At 30.5% G+C, this 25,155-nt stretch overlaps 1 protein-coding gene across 3 annotated transcripts in view; it reads right to left on the reverse strand.

Moving 5' to 3' along the window:
* Positions 1–5,263, reverse strand: part of LOC129920315 (nephrin) — a 162,343-nt gene extending 157,080 nt beyond the window's left edge. Inside the window, exon 1 of one of the 3 annotated variants that reach the window (XM_056001654.1) lies at positions 5,040–5,263. In XM_056001654.1, coding sequence (XP_055857629.1) covers positions 5,040–5,085 — 46 coding nt within the window. In that variant the 5' untranslated portion in view covers positions 5,086–5,263. The remainder of the gene's footprint in view (positions 1–5,039) is intronic. The other 2 variants (XM_056001652.1, XM_056001653.1) reach the window with 2 other exon arrangements.
* Positions 5,264–25,155: the final 19,892 nt, after the last annotated feature.

The raw sequence follows: 25,155 nt of genomic DNA on the forward strand, positions 1-25,155 counted from the left end.
AGGTAAATATTTTCCTACTAACAACAACAACAAGTGAAATAAAATATCCCTACAGTTTGATTACTTTATGTTTTGTACCAAGAATAGACTTCTTATGGCAATGTTCTACGTATATTTCTTGGAACAATCAAACTAAACGAAAATCAAAACTCTTGAAAAGGTAAACAAATCAAAAGTATGTAAATATGTATGTAATTATTTAATTATATTTGAAGACGGTAACAATTTTAAGAAATTAAATAACAAGTATCTTTTGTTTATTATTATAGCAAAGAAATACATTAAAAGAAGTTATTACTTGAAATGAAACCAAAACCATTTATCTACATACCTACCTATGCTTTGGTCAGAAGGTAAGGGTGATGGTGTTTGGGTATAAAAAAATTATTGTTAAGTTTGTCAGATTTATTAAATACATAGTTAAAATAAGAAGCATACTTTCAGATGGCGAAAAATTGAAACAAAACAATCTTATTATTACACTGGTTAGCAAAATTAAGCTTTTTATTTTGTTGCCGAAACAAAAATATACTTTTCTGAAGGTTTTCGGTGCGCTGAACACGAGTCCGAAGTCAAGGAAAATTAATCAGCTCCCGTTTTCGAAATATTACCGTTAGAAAATGCAGTACTTCGGACCTAGTTCCTAAATAGGTATGAGGAACATTTTTTGAGCATATTTAGTAACGGTTTTTATAAGAACTATTTTCCACCTTTTTAAATCTGTTTAATCTTTCCGATATCTTTTTTATTGCCCGAGAGCTGATTAGTTGTTTCTGACTTCGGATTCGAATTCAGCACACCGAAAACCTTCAGAAAAGTATGTTTTTGTTTCGGCAACAAAACACTTGTAAACCATGGTTATATATTAAAGTTTAACAATATAATGTTTAAGATATATAGAAAAAATTTTAATTAAAAAAACGAATTACCTATTATTTGAAAGAGAAACAAAAAAACTTATAAACACAAAAAGAGACTTATTTATGCTCTTTTGTTAAGCTTTTAAAATGCATTATTATAAGAAAAAATGAATACGAATATAGAAATAAAAGAATTTCATTTTCAAACGCATTATTATCATTAAGTTTCACTTGATGTGGCATTGTGATATTGTATTTATCACAATGACATTTTTATAACATTAATAGGTATAGGTATATTTTTAGGCGCTTTGCACAATTTCTTTTGTTTCAATGAATAAAATGAGGGATATTCATAGACATTGTTTAAGATTGTTTCTTAGAAAAACATAGGTTAAACCTCAGTCTAAATAAGAATTTAAATAGGAATTTAAAACTCACTATTAAAACCTACAATATGACGCACAGTGCGTTGATTGTATGGATTTGTTGGAAAAAAAATCAAATTTTTAAAAATAAGTTGAGTTTGGAAAAAAATTGTTTTTAAATGTAATAACAACAAGTTTTACAAACTTTAGGGAAATTTCCACGCCCCCTGCCACGCCCACTTCTGAGTGTGCATATTTATATCTAGAAAACGGCTCGCACAATTTGAATAAAATTGAAGAAATTTGATTATCTAGGCGAGTTCAAAAACACAAAATAGTGTCGACCCTATTCGACCCTATTGTATACATGATTCAATCCAGGAACTTTCCTGTATGGGAATTCGGGAAAAAAACAAAAAAACAAGTGTTTTGCTAATATTTCTTGATTTTCAGGCTCTAAATTTGATTGCATATTTAATTTTGACTTCATTAACTGCAAAACACCACGCAATCGGGCTGTTGGGTTGGAAAAACAAACATCAAAAAGCTCCCTAGCTGAACACATTATGTAAGAAATACTCGTAAACAAACACTTGTTGCAAGAGAAAGCAGAAAAAACTTACTTTTTTTAAAAGATATAATTGTTTTCTTTCTTTAAATAAAAACACTTTTTTCCCATTTGACCCCTCTCAAAATATATGGCTTATCAAAGTTAGTACTTAACACGAGCAAAGAAGCTTTGGACTCTCAAAAAAAATTTAAATTTAAATTTAGAAAAAAAAATATGCATTTAGAATAATTATATTTTCTCTCCTGGATGCGAACCTAGCAAAAAAAAATATCATATGTTCTTTTTTTCTCAGTAAATGCTCTTTTAACCGGTAACTACAAATCTTACTCTAATTGTTTGTTTTTTTTTTTTTTATTGATCTTCTGAGGATCTCTAACAACAGAAAATTGAACTTTATCATAAATTAACTGTCGATTCATTCATTCAAACTTATTACCTTGAATTTGGCATACTTGCTTCACATTTTTGGCAAATTCTTTTTTTTTTATTTTTTTCCACTAGTCGCCGCACTGTGTGACGTATCTATCACTTCAAGGAAGCCTGCGATTTCCGTCTGTTTTGTTTTTGTAAAAATGGTATAAAATGTATAACTGGGTTACAGTTCAGGGAAAGATTTTACTGCACTTTTAATATTTTTTTAGAGTACAATTTTTCATATTTTTACACAAAAAAAAAAAAACATGTTTGATTTAAGCGTGTCGCATGTTAAATTTAAAATATGGTAGTTATTTTAAAATTAAATTTGTTCTTGCTTTTATCTACATAGTTAGGGGTCACACTTAATCAACAATTTATGAGTTTTTTTTTAAGGTAGGTACCTAGGTACTTTTTTAAGTAATATAAATCATAAAAATATTTGATTTCACCATGTTCAATAATTTTAATTTCGATTTTATAACGTTTGCTTAGCACGTGTATACTTGATTGAAATATGAAAAACATGAAAAACATTACTATTGATTTCAAAGTTAATCAACTACGAAAGCATTTTGTTTTAACTTTAGAGACAGATCTTGTTTTAAAAAGGGCACAAGATTTTTGTGCCAAAATCACATAATCTGTTTTAGAGTAAAGTAAAGTTTTTCGAAATAATTACTTCAAAGAATTCAAGGTTTTAATAAAAAAATATTAATACTGGGGCCTATTGTGAATATATATTTCCCTTGTTACAATAATAAGGAACAAAAATGATTACCAGAATTTTCCTCCAGTATCGCCAATCAATGTTCCAGGGGAATTTAGGTGACATTTAGTAAGATATTTTTAGGTATAGGCGGGGATAGGCAAGATTTGAATGGAAGGTGCAATAATCCCCTTAGAAATAAGGCTCTCGGTTTTTGAAAAAATGGAAATAACATCCGACGACGCGACGGGCCTTATTTCAGTTGCATAATAGAAATAGGGCCTCATTCAAGATTGAAATAATGCCGCATTTCTGAACGAAGAGAAAAATTGCTATGCAATCACAGCAACTTGAAAAAATAGGGAGGTAGGTTTGAGGGGCATGATGCCTCCCTGCCCTGGGTTCACTATAGGATTTGGGGTGGGTGCGAGTTTTGGTAAGGGAAAAATTTCTTATAAACTTAACATTTTCTTGGAATCCCAACGAAACTTTGTATACACCAAATCTTGCCCCTACTCTTATTTGAAAGTGAGGGGGTTGCAGGTGGCCAGGGAGAAAGGAAATCCCTGGAGTTCTATACTTTAGGCAATGATCATTAATTTTTATTTATAACTTCGCTGAAAATCGAAGCGTGAATTTTGAAGTTAAAAACAATTCTTTTTATAGAAATCAAGTTAAACCTCGATGACATTTTTTAAGCTAATGCAGTTATCTTCAGAGTAAATTTATGACTTTTGCTGACATATTCGATTTTATCTGTAGTAAGATTTCGTTATTTTATTTTCTAATAAATGCATAAGATTGGCGGTAACCTTATATCACAAGTTCGGGCAAAAATATTTCGGTGAGCTGTTAAAGTTTTTGGGCTTCTTACCTCATGCCGACAAGCAGATTATCAGCCATGTTTTAGTGAGGCTAGAAAGTAATTAAGTATTAACACAAAGTCCAACAACAAAAAACTTACTTGGAATTATGTACCTACCTACTTAACTATTTTTCTTCCATAGAAAATGAGTTTTGAAATATGCTATGCAACAACTTTAAACTATGGACCATCCATGAAAAAAAAAAACTTTAAGATCAAATCGACTTTGAAGAGTTTTTGTGAAAAATATTTTCTTCACTTTGCAAAATTCTTCCTAAAACAAGGATATTGCCTCAAGTACTTTGAGCATAATGCATCATCATAATAAGTAATCCGTGAGTTTCAAGATCCAAATACCTAAAACTCGTTTAACAAAGTGCACTGGAATGAAATTGTTCAGAGAAATTCCCCTGAACACCTGTCCTTCAAGTTGATGCCATTTCAGTTAAGATATTGCAACTATTAAAACTTCTAACGTCTGTTTCGTCCATAGCATAGATCCTTTCAATTCGCTTAAATTCATTTTGGAATTTGAATCCCTGAGATGGAAAACAAAAAATTCCCTACTGGTTAAAAATTCCTACACAAGAACAACACCTACTAATATATTCTTTAATTCGAATAAAATAATTGGTAATTTTTTAAAAACCTCTCTTTTACTTAAAAAACAAATTTTGATGTTTTCAAAACAAATTTCGTCGCAATTATGTGTAGTAAAAAAAGTAATCCTTTTACGTACAAAACCCAAGAACCTGAAAATAACTCCTTTGTTTCGTACTTTTTTTTTTTGTTTTTGATCTATTGTTTACCGAACTTACAATACAACTCTCTTGGCTAGAATCTATACTTCAATACAAAAAAAATGAAAACAAATCTTAGGATAAAAATACTCATCGTTCTCGTCTTCAAAGTCCAAGAGCAGTGCATAGATATCTTAGAAAAATCAAATTAGAAAATCATTTCGTCTTGTTAGAATTTAACTCACAGTTTTAATTAGAGTTTCCATAATAATAATCATTCTTGGTATCAGAATTTCTGATTAAAAAATTGATTGATGAAAATCATTTAATTTTTAATAAGTAATTCCATCACACAAAAAAAAAAAACTCAATTCTGTAAAAATCTGCTATTCAGCAATTAATTCAGATTATTGTTAATCGGAATTATTTTTTTAATTTGTGGGATTTAATTTTTTTTTTCTTATTAATTTTGTAATTTGAGTAATATTATTTCGTTTACATTAAAAACTTACCACAAAAAAGTAATTTAATCCATGAGTTTTGATGTTTAAAGTCCATAATTAGCTTAAAATGTATCCTTTTCGATGGAAAGATTTAATATTTTTTTTTTTTTTTTACTAAGAGGAGAAAGGCGCGCGGGTTTTGATAAAAATAATTAACCGATTACTAGGATATTATCATTGTTAAAATATTTTTTTTTGTATTTTTTTCTTATTTGTTATCAATTTTTCACACAACCACGATATAAATAAATATTGTATTTTTATTTGAAAAAATTTTTGTTATTTTTTATTTTTTTTTAATTTTAGAATATATATCCGCATTTAAGATGTATAAATTCTATTGCATACTTTTAGTATTTACGATATTTATTTTTTTTTATTTTATTCCCTGTATAAATTTAATTCTATTCATTCGTTTTAAAAAAAAAAAAACAAAAACACGAAACAACTTAAAAAAAAGGATAATTGCTTATATCCTTTAATTTATTTATATAAATTTTTTTTTTCGTATAATTGAATTTAAACTAGCACATGGGATTTATAAGATAAGAACTACAAGGACCACATCACACCACAAACAAAACAACACACAACGACAACAACATTGATGCTCATGATGATGATGATGATGCTGATGCTCCTGCTTGCTGTTGAAGCTTAGCCGAGGACGACAACAACAAGGATGAGGATAATTTATATTTTCTTTTTTGTTCTCCGAAGCAAAAAGCCATGAAGGACTTTTATTTCTTTTTTTTTTTTTGTATAATTTGCAAATAACTTTTTGGTGTTTTTATTTTTTTAATATCCAGGTGCTGCTTTTTTTTTTTTTAAATGTATCCACACTTGCCTGCTTCCGAGGGGCAATTATATATTATACATTCATATATCAAAAAATAAACTATTAAAATTCATAGAGGACACACAAAATAACAACAACAACAATCAGAGGAAAGAAAAAAAAAAGAAACTCAGAAAGAATGAACTGAGTGAGCGTCCTTTGTGGGGGTAGCTTTTGGCGTGCCCTTGTGGCACTTTGAGAGTATTCACAGCGGGAGGTGTGTATCCAATTCAGAATTTTTGCTCTGCTACAACACACGACCGTCTTAAAAGAGGACAAAATGAAAAAAGAAAAAGAAATATTCGTCCCGGTTTGTTCCTTTTTTACTTGTTTTATTTTACTTTAAGAAACAATAAAAAAAAATACAGAGAAATATCTTCAAACTCAAAATTATATACACTTTTTGTGTGAAATTATTTAATATCCTTTTTTTTTAAATTTGGTTGGTATATTCCGTTTTAGATGATGCGGGTGCGTATATCTCTTCAAGGTTTGTGATGTGTATTAGAATTCAAATGGGAAAAAAATTGCCTTTTTTTTGCCTTGTTGTTTTTGTATCTGTGAATAAAGGATGTGTATATAGATTGAACTAGAATGCATCCGCACGAATACGTCACTCCCGTTGTAGAATCAAAACCGAACTAACGTTATTTTCGAAAGAGCCAAGTGCAGATGGAAATTCTGTTGGTATGTTAGGTTTTGGTATTGGTTTTTTTTTTTCTGGTACTCAACTCAACTCCGATGCCAATGGCACAATCCGACGAACGAGAAATATACCAACGAAACGACACACAAAATAAAGAGACGAGTTTTGGGATTTCTATATTTGTTGTTGTTTTTTATTCTATACACGAACAGAGAGAGAGTACTTGAATTTTCACAGCAGGTTTTTTACTCGCCTCCGCATCCAAATTCAAGAATCAAGTTTTTTTTTACCATCTGTTCAGTGAATTCGATTTAAAATTCGAAGTTGATGGTTAAAGAGAGATTTGAAAAGAATCTCTTTAATAACTGCCATTCGGATAAAACTTAACGAAACTATTCTTTCGCAGATAGAAATGAATTCAGCTATTGAAAAACTCTTTTCGAAATTCGAAATTTAATTCGAAAAAATGATGCTGTTCTCCCTTAAATAGAAAAATTTAAGAAAAAATAGATAAAAATGAGTGATGGTTAAAAAAAAAATTCGAATTCGAAAAATTCATACATACGTCATAGAGAGAGAGAACATAAGGTAGTTTCGTTAATTTGTTGGAGCCGTTTTCTTCTTCTTTTATTTCTTATATCACAAAAAAAATCTTCTTCTATTTTTTGTTGTTTTTGTTTTATTATCTATGTATCTATGAGATACACTTTACTGAGATGCTATCACTAGGATATCTATCAAAAGAATGAAAAAAATAAAAAGACTTAAAGAGAAAAGTGTATGATTGTTCTCTTTCTTTAATTTTTTCGTAGATACTTTTTATCTATTCCAGAATATCTAAGAAATAGGCATCTAAGCATCGTTTATACTCGTTGTCGCCCTTACAGGTTTTTGTTTTTTTTTTTTGTTTTTATTCTTTTTCAAGGTGGAAGAAAAAAAAGGGGGATTTGGAGGAAGGTGGGGTGGTGGGTGTTTGGAGAAAAAGGGGGATTTTTGTCTTTTAGGTTCATTCGTTCGTTGGTTGGTTTCTCGTTCGCTTGTGTCAAAATAGATTTGATCAAGAAGGGTTAATTTTGTAGGCTTTTTTGAGAGATGAGATACATTCATAGCTATGAATATAGGAGTATAAATCGTATATCTTCTTTATAGTAAACACCAGTGTGTGTACTAGCATGGGATAGAAGTAATTCGCACAGAAACAAAAACAAAAAATAAATAAAAAAACAGAGTGTGTACCTGTTTCGTCAGGTAATTTGTTTCCTGTTTTTGTGCAATTGGGGGGTTATTTTACTTGTGGATCTTTTTTTGGTTTTTTTTTTTAAGAGATGATATTTGACTCTTCTTTTGATATATATTTTTGTTGGTATATAAATTTACTTAAGTATGACTTATAGTAGGTTATAAATTCAATGTACGCATGTGTGTGATTTGTTTTTTGTTTTTTTTTTTCTATTTTGTTTTGTTTGATGTTATTTATGTTGAATGTTGATCTTTTGAGATGCATAATCAATTAAAAAATGATGAATTTATTAAAAGTAATATGGTCAAAAGTCAAATTCATTGGGCAAAGATTGTGATTCATGCGTGTATATCAGTGTGGTTGGTATGGGAGAATTTATGGTATAAAAGAGGTTTGAGTGTTTTAGGAAAATTTAATTGGAGTATAATGAAGTCATTTAGAATTTAGAATTGGGATTTATATAAATTAGAAACTCATTCATTGTAGGTATGTATTTAGGTAAAAGGTGGATGTTGGGAATGTAAGTTTAAGTTTTGAATGGTAATGGTAAATGATATTCATGTAACGTAACCAACCGTATAACTATAGTGTGGTATACATTTGGTTAGACGGATCAAATCTTCATATCAATGTGTACCAATTTAGCTCTTCATTTATTTGTGGGAAAGAGAATGACCAAAGCAATTGGTTTTTGTAAGAAAGGTAGACAGGTAGCTGTAAGATATTTCATAAGAATATGTAGGTAGGTACCTGCCGCTAATTGCGTTTAAGGGTTATGTTATTGAATATGGTTGTTTCCAAACCTTACCACGGTTAAGCTGAAAAGTGTTCGGTAGGTAGGTATGAATAGCATAGGTTAGATAGGTACCTAATAGAGTGACACGTACTTTGGCAATATTATAATATCTGTCAATCTGTCAACCTAACCTAAAAGTGATCTACATAGATGTATGTATGTAATTTATATACAAGGTGTCCCACAGTCACCACCTCAATTGAAAACCATGGATTCCTTAGGTCATTTTAAGTCGAAAAACTTTAGAGGTAATTTTCTCGTTTTCGTCCCGTTTTCGTGTTATGACGGTTTTTATGATTTTTGCTTTCTTTTCCCTTAATTGGCTTTATCTTTGCCAAACTACGTTTCATTCGAAAGATTTTTTTACAACCAATCAAGAATTCTTTACAGTTTTAGTTTGTCCCAAAACTTTTTTTTCTGCGGACAAACGTTTCTCCGCAATTTTGCATCAATTTTTTTTTTAAATAAAATAAATTATAAATTTTGTCCGCTTATTATTAAAGCTAAGTTTATTTTCTTAAAAAAGAAGTTTTTTTTTTTATTACTAAAAGACTACTGAAAGTAATTAAAAAGAATAAAAAAACTCAATGAATTTGAAAAAAAAAAATTAAAATTTTTAAATACCTACAAAATTACAACAAATTCTAATTCTATGCGAAATAATGTTTTAAAGATTTGTACAAAATTTAACTGACATAATTGCAAACTGCTTGTACAAAATTAGTTTTTTGATTATCTTTTAAACGCAAGGTGGACAAACGACGAGTTTTGGTATACGTCGTATAATAGAAACGAAATTTGAATTTTTGAAAAAAAAATTAATTTTTGGGGAATTTATGAGGATTTGAATATTTCAGTACAAAATTTGTTTTTTGAATATCTACTAAACTTAGGGTGGTCAAACTATGATTTTTTGTTTACATCCTTTTCAAGGCGGACAAACGATTGCCGTTTGAATTTTTGAAAAAAAAAGTAATTTTTGGGGATTTTGAAATTTTCAGTAGATACACTCCCAAGTAACAATTTAACTCGCATAAGGTTAAATGCAAACTATTTTTTGACTTGTTTAAGAAGAAGGACAAGTCTTATGGTAATCATTTTGGCGCACATTATCGAATTTACCCAAGACCTTCCTCCACAGGCTAATAGCTTGTAACGAACAGCGTAAAACGACCTTATGCAGGCCTTTTCACAAATCAACAAAACATTTTAGCGAGGCTATAGCTTTGCTAAGGAAACTATCATTTGCATTGGATGTTATAATAAATCCTTATAGAGGTTGTTATAAGATGTTGAATTTATGAATAAAAAAAAAGATTTCATTGAATTTTCTTTTAATTTTTTTCTATTTTGTTTTTCTTCTTTTCGACAGTTGCAATGCTTTTTCTGTTGTTCTGAAATGGGAAGAATTTTATTTTAATTGAAACACATTTTTTAATTTCACAAATAGCCCGACCATTAAAGATGAGTGGAAAAAAGGGAGCTACTTGATACCTCACATTGAAATGGAATGTTTTTTTTTCGATTGTACTAGAAAAATTGCATACTTTTAAGAAAAAAACATTGCATGCTTAAAAGAAAAAATATTGCATACTTAAAAGATAAAAGCATTGCATACTTAAAAGAACCTCTTGGAACAGGGCTTATAGATGCCTTCTGTCAATTGAAAATACGAGGCTTCCTTAGAACGGTTCAAAAAGGTCTTAAGAAGGCCTTCTCTAACTAAAATTTGCAAGGCTTCCTGTAAACACTTCTAGGTAGTCTTAAGCAGACTCCTTTCTTTCCAAAATGGTTGACTTGCGTAATTAAGCCTTAAACAAAACCTATGAAAACTATAGCTTGTCGAATCGAAAAAATTGAACCTTATGCAACCCAAATTGTTACTTGGGCTGTGGCGTATGCGTAATTTTTGTTGCGAATTTTGAGAATTTGTTTTTTAAATATGTACCTATCTTTTAAACGCAGGGTGAACAAACAATGATTTTTGGTTTGTAACCATTTCTCGAGGTGGACAAACGACAGCAGTTTGAATTTTTGAAAAAAATGTATTTTTTAATACATATCTCCTTAACGGATTGGGGAAAAACGATAATAAAAAAGAATTTGCTCTAAAATTAAATTGAGTAAAAAAACATGGACAAACGGTGGACAAACGAATTAGACAAGTTTGGTTAAAAAATTTTGAGGTCGCAGTTCTGGGCTCACGGATTATTCTATACAAAAATCCTTGATTAAAAGATAATCGAGTGTGAACAAACCGGGGCTAAGAGAAATTGGAAAATTTTCAAAGTTTTAATTTTCTACTTTAAAAAAAATCAGCATTAAAGTCTAAATTTGATTCGCTATGGAATCACCAAAAATCCCTAAACTACAAAGTTTACGGATATTTTTTAGTTACTTATGTATTGAATAATGGATTTTTTCAATTTTGAATGTGGACCATGAACTGATTTTGTCAAATAATTGTAATCTACGAGTACCTTTGTATGTTATGGGATAAAAAAAATGAAAAACTTGAAAAAATATTTTTTGTCAGCATTTAGGTAGGTACCTACTGTTTTCTTAAATGAAACAAAATAAATGAAAAATACATAAGTTCTCAATGATTCAAAACATACACCCTCTTCCGTAATCTTAGCCATATACTAAAAAAAACTGCCAAATTTTGTTCATTGAGTAGACATTACACCAAAACCTTACCTTCTTTTGTGCAAACATATTTTTCTCCAAACACCGATATTCTCAAAGCCTCTTCAACTCGCACAAATCTTATAAGAAAATCTAAGGATTATAGAATTTCGTAAACGAGTGCAAAATATAATCCACCTTAGGTTGGCTAAAAGAAGAACCGTCCCCCCTTATCCCCATCTTTGATTTCCGTTGATGGATTTCTTTGGTTTGAGGAAAAGCAGAAAAATAATAAAAAGAAGTCAAATCATCACGAAAAAAATAAAAATAAATATCTATATGAAGTATAGAGGTATAATAAATATCCGTAGCTAACCAAACAGAAAAGAAGAAGAAAAAAAAAAAAAATAATAAAATAAAAAAGAATTAAATCACATTTATCAACTGAGAGATGGCAAGGTCAAGCCGAGTGTATGGAACACCTCTCCTAAAGCTCAAGAGTGTCTTCGAACCCACTCGAAAGGACAAAGCAAGAAAGGCAGGATCTTGAGTTAATACCTTTTGAAATGTCCGTATATGACAAACAACATCTTCAGACCATAAGGCGTAATCGGAAGTATTTATCAAATAATAAACAAAAAGGAAAATCACATTCTCAGATTATCGTGTCGGACCGGTATTAAAAATGTTTATTTATAGAGCACACCCCTCCGCAATACTTTCTTCAGACCAACAGAAAAGAGAGACTGTCGATATACAGATACAGAAGCTTTGACATAACTACGATATAAACCTATATCGATGGAGCTATATAAATATAAATTATATCTTGAATTCTGTTCCGAGTCGAAGTCGGAGATCGAAGTCCTGCCTGACGTGTTATATATCCTTCGGTTAGGTTAGGTTCGTTTTATTATTTTTTTTTTCTTCCTTTTTCCCATATAGCTATAGTATATCTTATCCATCCATTCTCTACCTTCAATCAAACAGCAAACAAATCAATAAAGAATCTGACGATTCAAAGAGAATTGCGAATCATTGTTGTATCCCTTTTTATGCGGGATGAAAAACGGAAGCCGGGTGAAAACTGGAAGAATAAAGGATGAATGTTGCTCCTTGTTCAGGATGGATTACTTTCCTCATTTTATAGGAGGAAAGAAAACATTATTTAGTGTTCTGCAGAAAAGGCTATACTCAACACTCACACTTTATCTCTGCACACACATTTTTTCCCCTCGATTCGATTCGTTTCGATTTTGGATTTCGGCTCGACCGGAGATGCGGAGTTCGCAAGGTCTTGAGGATATAACAAGAGCATAGCCCATAGCCAGTAACAAGAAATCGAAAGATACTGGTAAATTATTACAACCAAATGAAATCCATAAATCAATGAAATCTCGTGTATCTAAATTAGTTGGGAATTAACGCAGGCACAGCTAAGGGCCATGGATTGATTTTAAATGCGAGTTCAGTTGAGTTCTTTTATTTTTCTCGTATTGTGATTGGGATCATGAGGATAGGATAGGAAGGCTTTTGAAACAGAATTAAAAATTGAGGCCATACATAATCCTTTTGAAAAATCGGAAATAATTGAAGTTCAATTTTGAAGTTTATAAAGAAAAAAAAAAAAGGCAAAATGGCTTCAATCAGTGATAATTGTGTCGTTTATTTGATGAAATAAATGAAAGCTTGAGATTTAATGGGTCCAAAACTTGACATAAAGGGTGGAAGGTCTTTTAAGTGGTCTTGAATTGTTACAGAAATGTTAAATTAAAATCCTGAAATTTAAGTAATAAAATGATAAGGACTCTTCCAATCTTTTAAATGGGTTGGTAGATATTTATCGCTGTATTGTGCTTCTATTGCATCGTCTGGAAGTTCTAATTTCGGCAGCTAACTTTGTCAGTAAATGATCTCTTGAATGAGATGATGTTAACACACTATTTTTTGTAGAATAGAATTGTTTCAATGAGGGTTTCCGCGGTCCGGGAGTTATTAATGATGATTTCAATGTGATGCAATCGAGAATCGTCAGCATAGAGCCTTGCATTCAGTTGAGGCATTTGGATCATATTTCAACATATCACGTTTTAAAAGTACTCACCTTAATTTTGAGTCTCTCTTACTTTTCTTATTTACTTTTCCAAAATTTACAAAATGTGTTCTCAACTAGAGACGATAAGTTAATAAAAAAGTCTTTCTTTCTTTCCTAAATCTCTTGTCACTCTTTACTTTTGAACCCTGTGGTAGTGTAGTGTTAGATTAATGCATTTATTCTTTTGCTGGGAAAAAAAATCAGAGCCAAATTTTGACTTTGGTATTTGATAGAGCCTAGAGCATCAGTTCCTATACACGAGCGGAAAACCACAAGATCAAGTTATATTTCATAACAAAAATATGAAGAAGCTTTTTCGCTAATTGCTACTGTTTAAAAGTTATACCTAGTGCTTTTCTTAAAAATAGTAAGAAACAATTTTGTAGAGTGGTAGAGATTAAATTACATACATTTTTCCTCAATACATTTTCTTATATGAATAATAGTTCTCGTTGTGCAGAGAGTTATAGACAGGGGCTACTAGATTTCGTATTTGGTGCTCTGGAAAAAAAAAATCTGAGCTAAATTTTGATACCAAAACCACCTGTTGCACCTGTTGACATATAGCGGACATTTTGTTTTTAAACATTGTTTTTATTTTTGCACATAATGCTTGTGTTTTTGAACCTGGAAATCAAGTTATATGATTAACTTTTAGAAAATCAAATTCCCTACAAAATGAGTTAAGTAACACCCTGAGTTCCAATCTGAATCGTTTATTTCAGAAACAGCATAAGTCCATTTTTCCCAAAATTTTTTTTTTTTGAGATTTCTCATTTATGTATAGTTATTCATCTTCTGGAAAAAAATTAAGTATGTCGGACCCCCCCAAATACGAAAACTGAAAGAAAAGGGTTCAAAATATATGGAAATATTTCACCCGGTGACAACATTTTTGACTGCTAAATACATGACTTTTTACCAGTTTTAAGTTATTTTGGCAGCAATCTTGAAACGCACACCCTTTTGTTATACGTCTTTAAAAAGGTAAGGAAGTACTTCAATATAAGTTCACTTGAACTTATATTGAATTATATTCAATCACTCCACTTAAAATAAAAATAATTTTAATAATTTTTTATTATTTTTGTTATTTTTTTCTTCGTTATGGTAAGGAATTACTCTATCGATATCTATTTAATTCATTAAAATTGAACTCAGGGTTCAAAAGTTATAGCCAGATTTCCTCGAGGTGGCAGCGTGTTTAACTCTTGAATATATGACCTTTTATCAGTTTTTAATTATTTTGGCAGCCATCATGACACTCAATCTTTAAAATTATACATCAATGAATAGGTAAAGGTAATCTATCTACTGCTATTTTATTCATTAAAATCAGAAGCAGGGTTCAAAAGCTATAACTAGAAAACAAAAGTTTTACCAACAAAAATTCGTTTTGAGCAGAAACGACATAAGTCCAGCGACTTTAAAGGCTTAAAAACCCGCTAAGACTTGAAAAAAGGTTTATATTTTTAAGGTTTTTAAATGCGTCTTTAGCTTTATTATAACTCGACATACTCTAAATTTGAAGTGTTTTGGAGTTTTAACATAAAAAACAGTTTTTTGTTGCTCCTGGAAAGTTGGTGCTCATGGACTTATGCTATTTCTGAAATAAACGATTCATCTGTTCCACAGTACTAACAGGTTCAAGGGGGCGTCAGAAAGAGTCAGGCTTTTTCGTGCCTACGTCCATTTATAAAGAAAAATGCACAACTGTCTTTTATATTAAAAGTTGCTTAGGACATAATTATGTTAATGTTTTTAAAATCCATTTAAAATAATTTTGATTTAATTTTACAAGACACTTAATAAAATTTTAAAAATTAACATCAAATTTATAGATTTTTGCCTACTTATACACTGACAACAATATTTATTTATTCAAATCTACGATATTTCATCCACAGATTTTGCTTGGATTTAATATAAAATTTTAATGTACATTATTATGAATTATAAGTTACATTAAACAAAACATAAATATAATTATGTAATTCAAAAATATTCGTATAAGTGGTTTGGGATCATATTTAAAAGAATGGTTTTAAATTGATATCTAGGCATAAACAAATCAAGATCTTCTAAAATATTAGGTCTGTTTAATGAAAAAAATCTATGACAGAACAGATCAGAGCAGCACAAGTTTGTAAAAACTGTCAGAACAAGAAAGAACAGAAAATTTCAACTTCGTTTTTAACAAGATTGATAGTTGTCTATATCAGTTGCAACAATTTTAATTCAAAATCATTTTTTTTAATGATTTTATGCTAAAATAAATGATTTACTAGCACTTTTAATATTCCCGTAATTTTTTTTTTTTTTTGTTATTAATCAAAAACTCTTAAGAAATTCTTAAAATTTTACTTTTTTTCCACAATCAAACAAACAGCTGTCAGTTGAACTTTTTAATCACTTGCTCCCCAAAAGTAGGAGCAGAAAATCTTGAACCTTTCTGTTCTGAAAAAATTCATGAAACATAAAATGACAGATTTAAGAACAAGTTGGGGGGAGTTTTTTTCCATGAAACACAAAAATTTGTACTTTTCGGATCTTTTCTGTTCTTTTCTGTGCGGATCAGATTCATTAAACAGACATATTCATTGGTCCGCTTTCAAATTTCAAATTTTTAATTCAAAAATTATTTCTTGAAATGAAAATAAATGATTAAGGTACTAGCACTTTTAATATTTCCTCAATTTTTTTTTTGTTATTAATCAAAAATTCTTAAGAAATTCACTTTAAAAAATCTTATTTTCAATTAGTGTGTCAATTGTAGAGCTGTAGCAAATCGTATGTATTCGTTACTAAAATGCGGGTATTTGCTTCAGTAACGAGTAACGAAACGTTACTTTTTAAACAGTATCGTTACTCGCATGTTTCGTTACTGGGTACTGAAGTAACGAAACATACGAGATACGAAACATACGGGTAACGACCCCATTCCAATTTCAGTACTAAATCATCCGATTATGAGATACGAAACGAATTTATACACTCAATTTGGCGCATTTAGCATCTCGTATTGATATCATTACCGTAGTCGGAATGCTAACTCCAGATAATTATCTGGAGTTTACTTTTGTCTCGATAAAAACAGTAGTGTTAAGGTATAGTTGAGTTATCGATAATAATTTATACAGAAGTATTAAAAGAGACGTTTTAGTATTTTCTCTATGTGGCCGAAATATACCCATGCCGAAACCAATGTGTTTATGACCTTTTTGTTAATGGTCTTGAAATGTTGCTTAAGAATGTACAAAAGTGTTTTGGTTTTTGAAAAAATTTGTTAATATTCAGAGCAAAATTTTCAACTAAAAAAAAAAGCCGAGAAAACGAGGTTTGAAAATCACTGTCAATAGAAAAAAAAATGAAAAATTGTTGGACATGGTTGTATTGAAGTGCTAATATTCCGAGATCAGCGCGATGTTCTTTTGAAATAAAGGTCTCTAAAGAATTGTGATAAGATTACGGAACGGATTTAAACAAAAAATTACCAAAGTTTTGTCAAAAAAATAGAAAAAAATAAAAAAAAGTTTCCACGTTTGATTACAAAAAAATCGAAAAAAAAATCAGTATAGCTACCTTCAAACTCTTATAACATGAGAACGCCGCAACTTAAATTAATGTTTATGGTTTTTAAATGTAGCTTAGGTTATACAAATTGTTTTTGGTTTTTTTCAAAAAAAATTTTTTTTCACTCTTATACCAACGTACGAAACATACTTAAAATACCAAACATACGAAACGTATAAAATACATGAAATATACGAAAAGTACGAAGCATGCGAAAGTAACGAAAGTAACGAAACATACGAAACATGCGAAACACACGAAGCATACGAAATATACGAAGCATACGAAAGTAACGAGTAACGATATTATTGATGCGGGTACTAGTATCAATAGTAACGTATACATGCGGGTACTCATTTTGTCGTTACTTTTACAGCCCTAGTCAATTGACACTTTTCACTCAATTGCTCTAGCCCAAAAGTAGGAGCAGAAAAACTTGAACTTTTCTGTGCTGAACAACTTCAAGGTACATAACATGACAGATTGTAGAACAAGTTGGGGTGAGATTTATTCATGAAACACAAAAACTTGTACTTTTCGGATCTTTTCTGTTCTTTCTGTGCGGATCAAATTCATTAAACAGTCTACCTACATTCTCAATCTTTGACTTACGGAAAAGTCAGAAATCAGGAAAGGACAAAAAGTGTTTTCATCCTCTTCGTTTTTTAGGAAAAACAACCTTTTCGATATTGTTCATTGATGAGTACAGTTAAATTTGATCTTAAAAATAATGTTCAATTTGCTTTCTAGGGAATCACTAAAAACCCTTATTTACGAAGTTAGAAGCAAATCTATTTTACGTTCTCCATTGCCGTAGTGTTACGTCTGATCGTTTTCTTGAATCATAAACATTCCTATAATTTAGTACCTACCTCTTTACGGTCTTGAAATATTTTGTCTTATCAATCACATGTATTCTTGTTTCAAACTGAAAAAATAGTGATGCATTAAAGAAACCAAGGAAACCACTAAAAATGTGAAACATAAAAATATAAATAAAAAATTGCACTCAAGTATAAAAACTTATTTATATCAAATAGAATGCACCCAATGCTACCACAAAAAAAAAATAATACATTGAAAAACGCAATTTTTTATCGAATAAAGAAAATATAAAATTCTTTTGCGAGGATATACTCCCCGTTTCCAGTTTAACCATATATACTCGATACTCGAATACAAACCAGCAAAAAAAAAAGAGAATGTTTATCCTTTAATACAACAGGGTAAGATAAAATCTTTCAATGTTATCATCTGTCAGTGGTTAACAATTGAAAGCTCCTCTGTTAACAGTGGAATAATTTAGATGGTACAACTGGATTAAAATCAGTAAAAGGAAGAAATAAACATTTTTATGTTTTATGAAATAATTTAATATCTTTTTATAGAGGGGAACAAAATTTGAATTTAATGTTTCATTATTTAAGGAAAAACTAAAATGAATAAAAATTGAATAGTCTTGCATTTGTTAAAATAAAATTTAGAGTACTCCAGAAACATTTTGAGAATTTCTTTAAGTATATTGTCAAGTCAATATTGTCAGTATTCTTAGTAACTTCCAAGAAAAATACAAAAATGTTATCATGCAACTACAACTTGCATTGAACTAATTTTTTTGAAACATTCAGTTTATACCTTCTAGTATTATTTTTTTTAAGAAAACTAAGTTTGATAGTGTGGTGCCGTTTGTGTAAAAAAAAAAAATACATACAAATCACTGTTTTGTGCTTAGAGGAGTGTTTTACCATAGGTACACCTAGGCGTATACGTACTTTTTTTTATTTTTATTTATAAAAGTTACTTTTATTTCATTTTAATGCATAACTTACCTACATAATTCCTTGGGGCTGATTTTTCAATCATCAAATGAGCTATCGTAAAAAATATGACTTTATAAACCATAATGCTTTATTCCTACGTAAAAGCCGTAAGGGAGGTTAACTGGCTTTTGATAATTTGGCTTTTAAAGAATTACATTATATTGGGTTACTCTTGTTGCTTTTTCATATATCTACGGAAACAATTAATTAATATCATTTGTGCATATCAAGCCTTCCCGATAATTGATCTTTAGCCTTAAAAAAAAAAAAAACATAAATTGTGGACAACACCCTAAAAAAAAATTTAAAAATGAATATCTTGGCTTTTTGGCCAATTCGTTTTTATTTTATCCGCTTACGTAAACTGAAATTATTTTTGACAAATTTTTATATAATCCTCAATATTAAAAACACATACTCGTATCACCTATTCTTAACACTAGGTTCTCATTGAGTGTATGGGAATTATCTCACCACAGTCTGTATGAGGAGCTACAGCCTAAACGCATGGACCGATTACAATCAAACTTGGTATGTGTTGTGAGAACATACCATATGAAGTTGAGAAGTATAGTTCTTATTATTAGTTTAGTATATAAGTTTAGTACATAAGAGAAATGTCATAGTTTTAAGTTATTTTATATTGATGAATAAATCAGTCTTAAAAGAACTCTCGTCTTCACACTATAATAGTATGAAACGTTTTTTGGTGACTCCTCAGAGTCTCAAAAAAGGCTTCAACGATTTTGTTGAAATTATTCAAATCTTAGTTTTTATACAGGGTCTATCTTTTAATGTGAAATGTTTTTTTTTTTTGGAACGGGTCGTTATTCTGTATTTCAAAATTCTGTAAATCCAAAATTCTGTTTTTCAAAATTTTGCAAATCCAATATTCTGCTTTTAAAAATTCTGTAATTCTAAATCTCTACATTAAAACATGTCCCTCAAGTAAGCAGAGCAAGTACCCCAAAATTATATCAAGTGCTCCCCTACTTTTAGAAAAACTTAATTTTCTGCTAACTCGATTTAAAGTTAGCAGAGCAATTACCAGAAAATGCCTTAAACTGTTAGTAAAAAATTCGGGTTTTGTATAATATTTAGGTGCCAAACAAAAATTCAAAAAAAAATTTTTTTTACAAAAATATTTTTTTTTCTGTGATATTCGAAAAAAAAAAAAAAAATTTCAAATTATCTTGAATAATTAAGTGCTTAACTAATTTGAGTTAAGTACCCAATTTTTGAAAAAAAATTCCGAGATTTTCCATTAAAAAAAAATATTTTCATTTTCCATACAAATTCATGTTCTACTAACTTGAATTTGTTTTTTTTTTTTCAAAAAATTCCACTTTTTCGAAAAAATTGGACATAAATAATTGAATGTTCGACTAATTTGAATTAAGTGCTCCATTTTCCGATGCAGGTCCGTCAAGCTGGGTACGCCACAACCGAAAATCCAAAATCTGAGTATGCAGGAATTTGTTGCTAATTTGTTGCTAATTTGTTACCCCAATCCCGAATTTGTTGCTCCTGCCCTTACCCCTTAAATCTGTGGCGTGCCCAGCTTGACGTCAAGCTGGGTACGCCACAAATTAAAATTCAAAATTTCAAAAATGTAAGTATGCAGGAATTTGTTGCTAATTTGTTGCTAATTTGTTACCCTAATTTCGAATTTGTTGCTCCACGTTTTGCCCTTCAAATGCACATTAACAGATTATGCAAAAAAGCTAAATCGCCCAAAAATGATCGCACAGTCAAAAAAGTGGTATCAATAGAAAGAGGTCCTTGAAACCTTTTCAAAAAGGTCCATATCAAGTTTTTATTCCAATCCCTTCATGTCCAAAATGCCTTGTGGAGCTTGAATGCATTTGTGGAACATATGTGGATGAAACGAAAAAACGCAAAAACACGTAATACTCAAAATTTCAAAAAAATAAGTATGCAGTAATTTGTTGCTAATTTGTTGCTAATTTGTTACCCCAATCCCGAATTTGTTGCTCCCCCCCTTACCCCTTAAATCTGTGGCGTACCCAGCTTGACGTCAAGCTGGGTACGCCACAACGCAAATTTGAAAATCTAAGTATGCAGGAATTTGTTGCTAATTTGTTGCTAATTTGTTACCCCAATCTTGAATTTGTTGCTCCACGATTTGACCTTCAAATCGACTGCAACAGATGCAATTTTGTGGAGACTTTTTATCTATACGCTTTTTCAAAAAACTAAAAACGCCAAATTTTTGACAGAATTTGTTGCTCTGCAAAAAGCTATTTTTAAATTTTCTATCATTAATTAATCCCATCTTACAGGAGGAAAAATAATTTTTCGATGACGTCATCCAACAACGCAAAAAATCGTAATACTCAAAATTTCAAAAAAATAAGTATGCAGTAATTTGTTGCTAATTTGTTGCTAATTTGTTACCCCAATCCCGAATTTGTTGCTCCCCCCCTTACCCCTTAAATCTGTGGCGTACCCAGCTTGACGTCAAGCTGGGTACGCCACAACGCGAACAAAAATATTTCTTCATTTCTTTACATAATATAAAGCAAAAACTTTAAGTTAAAAAAATAGACGTTTCAACCTTCACTTAAAAACCGTTATAACCTTCCTAAGAGTTTTAATTTTATTTAGAATACCTACAATAAGCGGGTCTTCAGTTTATTAGAATTTAAAGTTTTTCCCTAAAAATATGCAGCGTTGTTCATCACATCAATAGCAGACCCAAAACATAAAAAAAAACTTGCACATACCTACATATTTCCAGAATTAAAAATTTTAAATTCAGTTCAACTGAAAACCCTATGAAACTACCTACCTATGTGTGTTTATAACATTATAAATGTAGGTTCCTATTTCATAACATTTTTGCCTCTAAAGAACGTACATGGTACTTACCTTACTAGAGGTCTGAGGCCGACTAAAGAAAAAACATTTCAAGGCGTAGTGCGTAGATATAGATACTAACTAATTGTAATAGTATATGTATTATTTTCATCAAAGCAGACCGTTGTGGGCGGAGTCAAATTTAAAGTCAACGCATACACACTCGATTATTTCTATGAAAATAGAAAATCAATGTGTGATTTTTTTGTATTTAGTATAATGTAGGTACACATTTTTATGTAGGTATTTGGTTTGTTTTTATAATATAAAAATAAGTCGCAAATCGCAATAATCTGATTGGATGAATAGTAGGTACATAAATTGAGTTGAGGTCTTAGGTCGTTAGTGTGGTAGTAAATGAAATGCATCTCTCCAAAACTAGGGCTATAGAGATAAATTTAAAGATGGAAAAAAATTGGGGGTATTTTCAAAAGATGTCTAAGGGTTTTTCTAGGATATTGAAGAAGTTACCTATATAGTAAATATGTTTAAAATAGGAAGATGCAAAAATACGTTAAATTCAATTTATTTTTATATATTGAAATTGAGGAACCTAACTTCTGGGAAAAATAGAACAAAAAAGCTGTTGGCAATATAGGAATTGAATGGGTAGCAGTACCTAACACTTATTAAACTAAGAATTGAGAAGCATCCATAAAAATCAAGTTGGAGTGTTGAATTTTACTTTGCGTTTTATTGAAGGGAGTAAAGTAGGTTGAAGGTAGGTCCAGCCTTTAAAGGTTTTTAAATATGAAAGGGTAATGATAGGTATGTATGTATATCCAAATATTGGAAATGACGTAGCCTTTAAAGAGCATTGAATTACCTGCAGCTAGTTGGTTTAAGTGCGTTATGTTCTGTTTTTGGAAGTTTTTAACAGTATTTTAAGGTAGTTTTTACATCAAATTAAAGATTTGAGCATTAATCTGCAAAGAGTATTAAATCTATGCATTGTTAACTTTGTATCATAAAGTTTCAAAATCATGCATCTGTTTCAGCCAATTTAAAGGTCAAATCGTGGAGCAACAAATTCGAGATTAGGGTAACAAATTAGCAACAAAATAGCTTAAGATTCCTGCGTACTTAGATTTTAAAATTTGTGTTTTATCGTACCCAGCTTGATGGATGACGTCATCGAAAAATTAGTTTATCTCCTGTAAGATGGGATTGGGTGGTGATAGAAAATTTAGAAATAACTTTTTGCAGAGCAACAAATTCTGTCTATAATTTGGCATTTTTAGTTTTTTGAAAAAGCGTATAGATAAAAAGTCTCCACAAAATTGCATCTGTTGCAGTCGATTTGAAGGTCAAATCGTGGAGCAACAAATTCAAGATTGGGGTAACAAATTAGCAACAAATTAGCAACAAATTCCTGCATACTCAGATTTTCAAATTTGCGTTGTGGCGTACCCAGCTTGACGTCAAGCTGGGTACGCCACAGATTTAAGGGGTAAGGGGGGGAGCAACAAATTCGGGATTGGGGTAACAAATTAGCAACAAATTAGCAACAAATTACTGCATACTTATTTTTTTGAAATTTTGAGTATTACGATTTTTTGCGTTGTTGGATGACGTCATCGAAAAATTATTTTTCCTCCTGTAAGATGGGATTAATTAATGATAGAAAATTTAAAAATAGCTTTTTGCAGAGCAACAAATTCTGTCAAAAATTTGGCGTTTTTAGTTTTTTGAAAAAGCGTATAGATAAAAAGTCTCCACAAAATTGCATCTGTTGCAGTCGATTTGAAGGTCAAATCGTGGAGCAACAAATTCAAGATTGGGGTAACAAATTAGCAACAAATTAGCAACAAATTCCTGCATACTTAGATTTTCAAATTTGCGTTGTGGCGTACCCAGCTTGACGTCAAGCTGGGTACGCCACAACGCAAATTTGAAAATCTGAGTATGCAGGAATTTGTTGCTAATTTGTTGCTAATTTGTTACCCCAATCTTGAATTTGTTGCTCCACGATTTGACCTTCAAATCGACTGCAACAGATGCAATTTTGTGGAGACTTTTTATCTATACGCTTTTTCAAAAAACTAAAAACGCCAAATTTTTGACAGAATTTGTTGCTCTGCAAAAAGCTATTTTTAAATTTTCTATCATTAATTAATCCCATCTTACAGGAGGAAAAATAATTTTTCGATGACGTCATCCAACAACGCAAAAAATCGTAATACTCAAAATTTCAAAAAAATAAGTATGCAGTAATTTGTTGCTAATTTGTTGCTAATTTGTTACCCCAATCCCGAATTTGTTGCTCCCCCCCTTACCCCTTAAATCTGTGGCGTACCCAGCTTGACGTCAAGCTGGGTACGCCACAACGCAAATTTGAAAATCTGAGTATGCAGGAATTTGTTGCTAATTTGTTGCTAATTTGTTACCCCAATCTTGAATTTGTTGCTCCACGATTTGACCTTCAAATCGACTGCAACAGATGCAATTTTGTGGAGACTTTTTATCTATACGCTTTTTCAAAAAACTAAAAATGCCAAATTATAGACAGAATTTGTTGCTCTGCAAAAAGTTATTTTTAAATTTTCTATCACCACCCAATCCCATCTTACAGGAGATAAACTAATTTTTCGATGACGTCATCCATCAAGCTGGGTACGATAAAACACAAATTTTAAAATCTAAGTACGCAGGAATCTTAAGCTATTTTGTTGCTAATTTGTTACCCTAATCTCGAATTTGTTGCTCCACGATTTGACCTTTAAATTGGCTGAAACAGATGCATGATTTTGAAACTTTATGATACAAAGTTAACAATGCATAGATTTAATACTCTTTGCAGATTAATGCTCAAATCTTTAATTTGATGTAAAAACTACCTTAAAATACTGTTAAAAACTTCCAAAAACAGAACATAACGCACTTAAACCAACTAGCTGCAGGTAATTCAATGCTCTTTAAAGGCTACGTCATTTCCAATATTTGGATATACATACATACCTATCATTACCCTTTCATATTTAAAAACCTTTAAAGGCTGGACCTACCTTCAACCTACTTTACTCCCTTCAATAAAACGCAAAGTAAAATTCAACACTCCAACTTGATTTTTATGGATGCTTCTCAATTCTTAGTTTAATAAGTGTTAGGTACTGCTACCCATTCAATTCCTATATTGCCAACAGCTTTTTTGTTCTATTTTTCCCAGAAGTTAGGTTCCTCAATTTCAATATATAAAAATAAATTGAATTTAACGTATTTTTGCATCTTCCTATTTTAAACATATTTACTATATAGGTAACTTCTTCAATATCCTAGAAAAACCCTTAGACATCTTTTGAAAATACCCCCAATTTTTTTCCATCTTTAAATTTATCTCTATAGCCCTAGTTTTGGAGAGATGCATTTCATTTACTACCACACTAACGACCTAAGACCTCAACTCAATTTATGTACCTACTATTCATCCAATCAGATTATTGCGATTTGCGACTTATTTTTATATTATAAAAACAAACCAAATACCTACATAAAAATGTGTACCTACATTATACTAAATACAAAAAAATCACACATTGATTTTCTATTTTCATAGAAATAATCGAGTGTGTATGCGTTGACTTTAAATTTGACTCCGCCCACAACGGTCTG

The sequence above is a fragment of the Episyrphus balteatus genome, chromosome 4 (assembly GCF_945859705.1).
Source record: "Episyrphus balteatus chromosome 4, idEpiBalt1.1, whole genome shotgun sequence".
Classification (NCBI taxonomy): Eukaryota; Metazoa; Arthropoda; class Insecta; order Diptera; family Syrphidae; genus Episyrphus; species Episyrphus balteatus.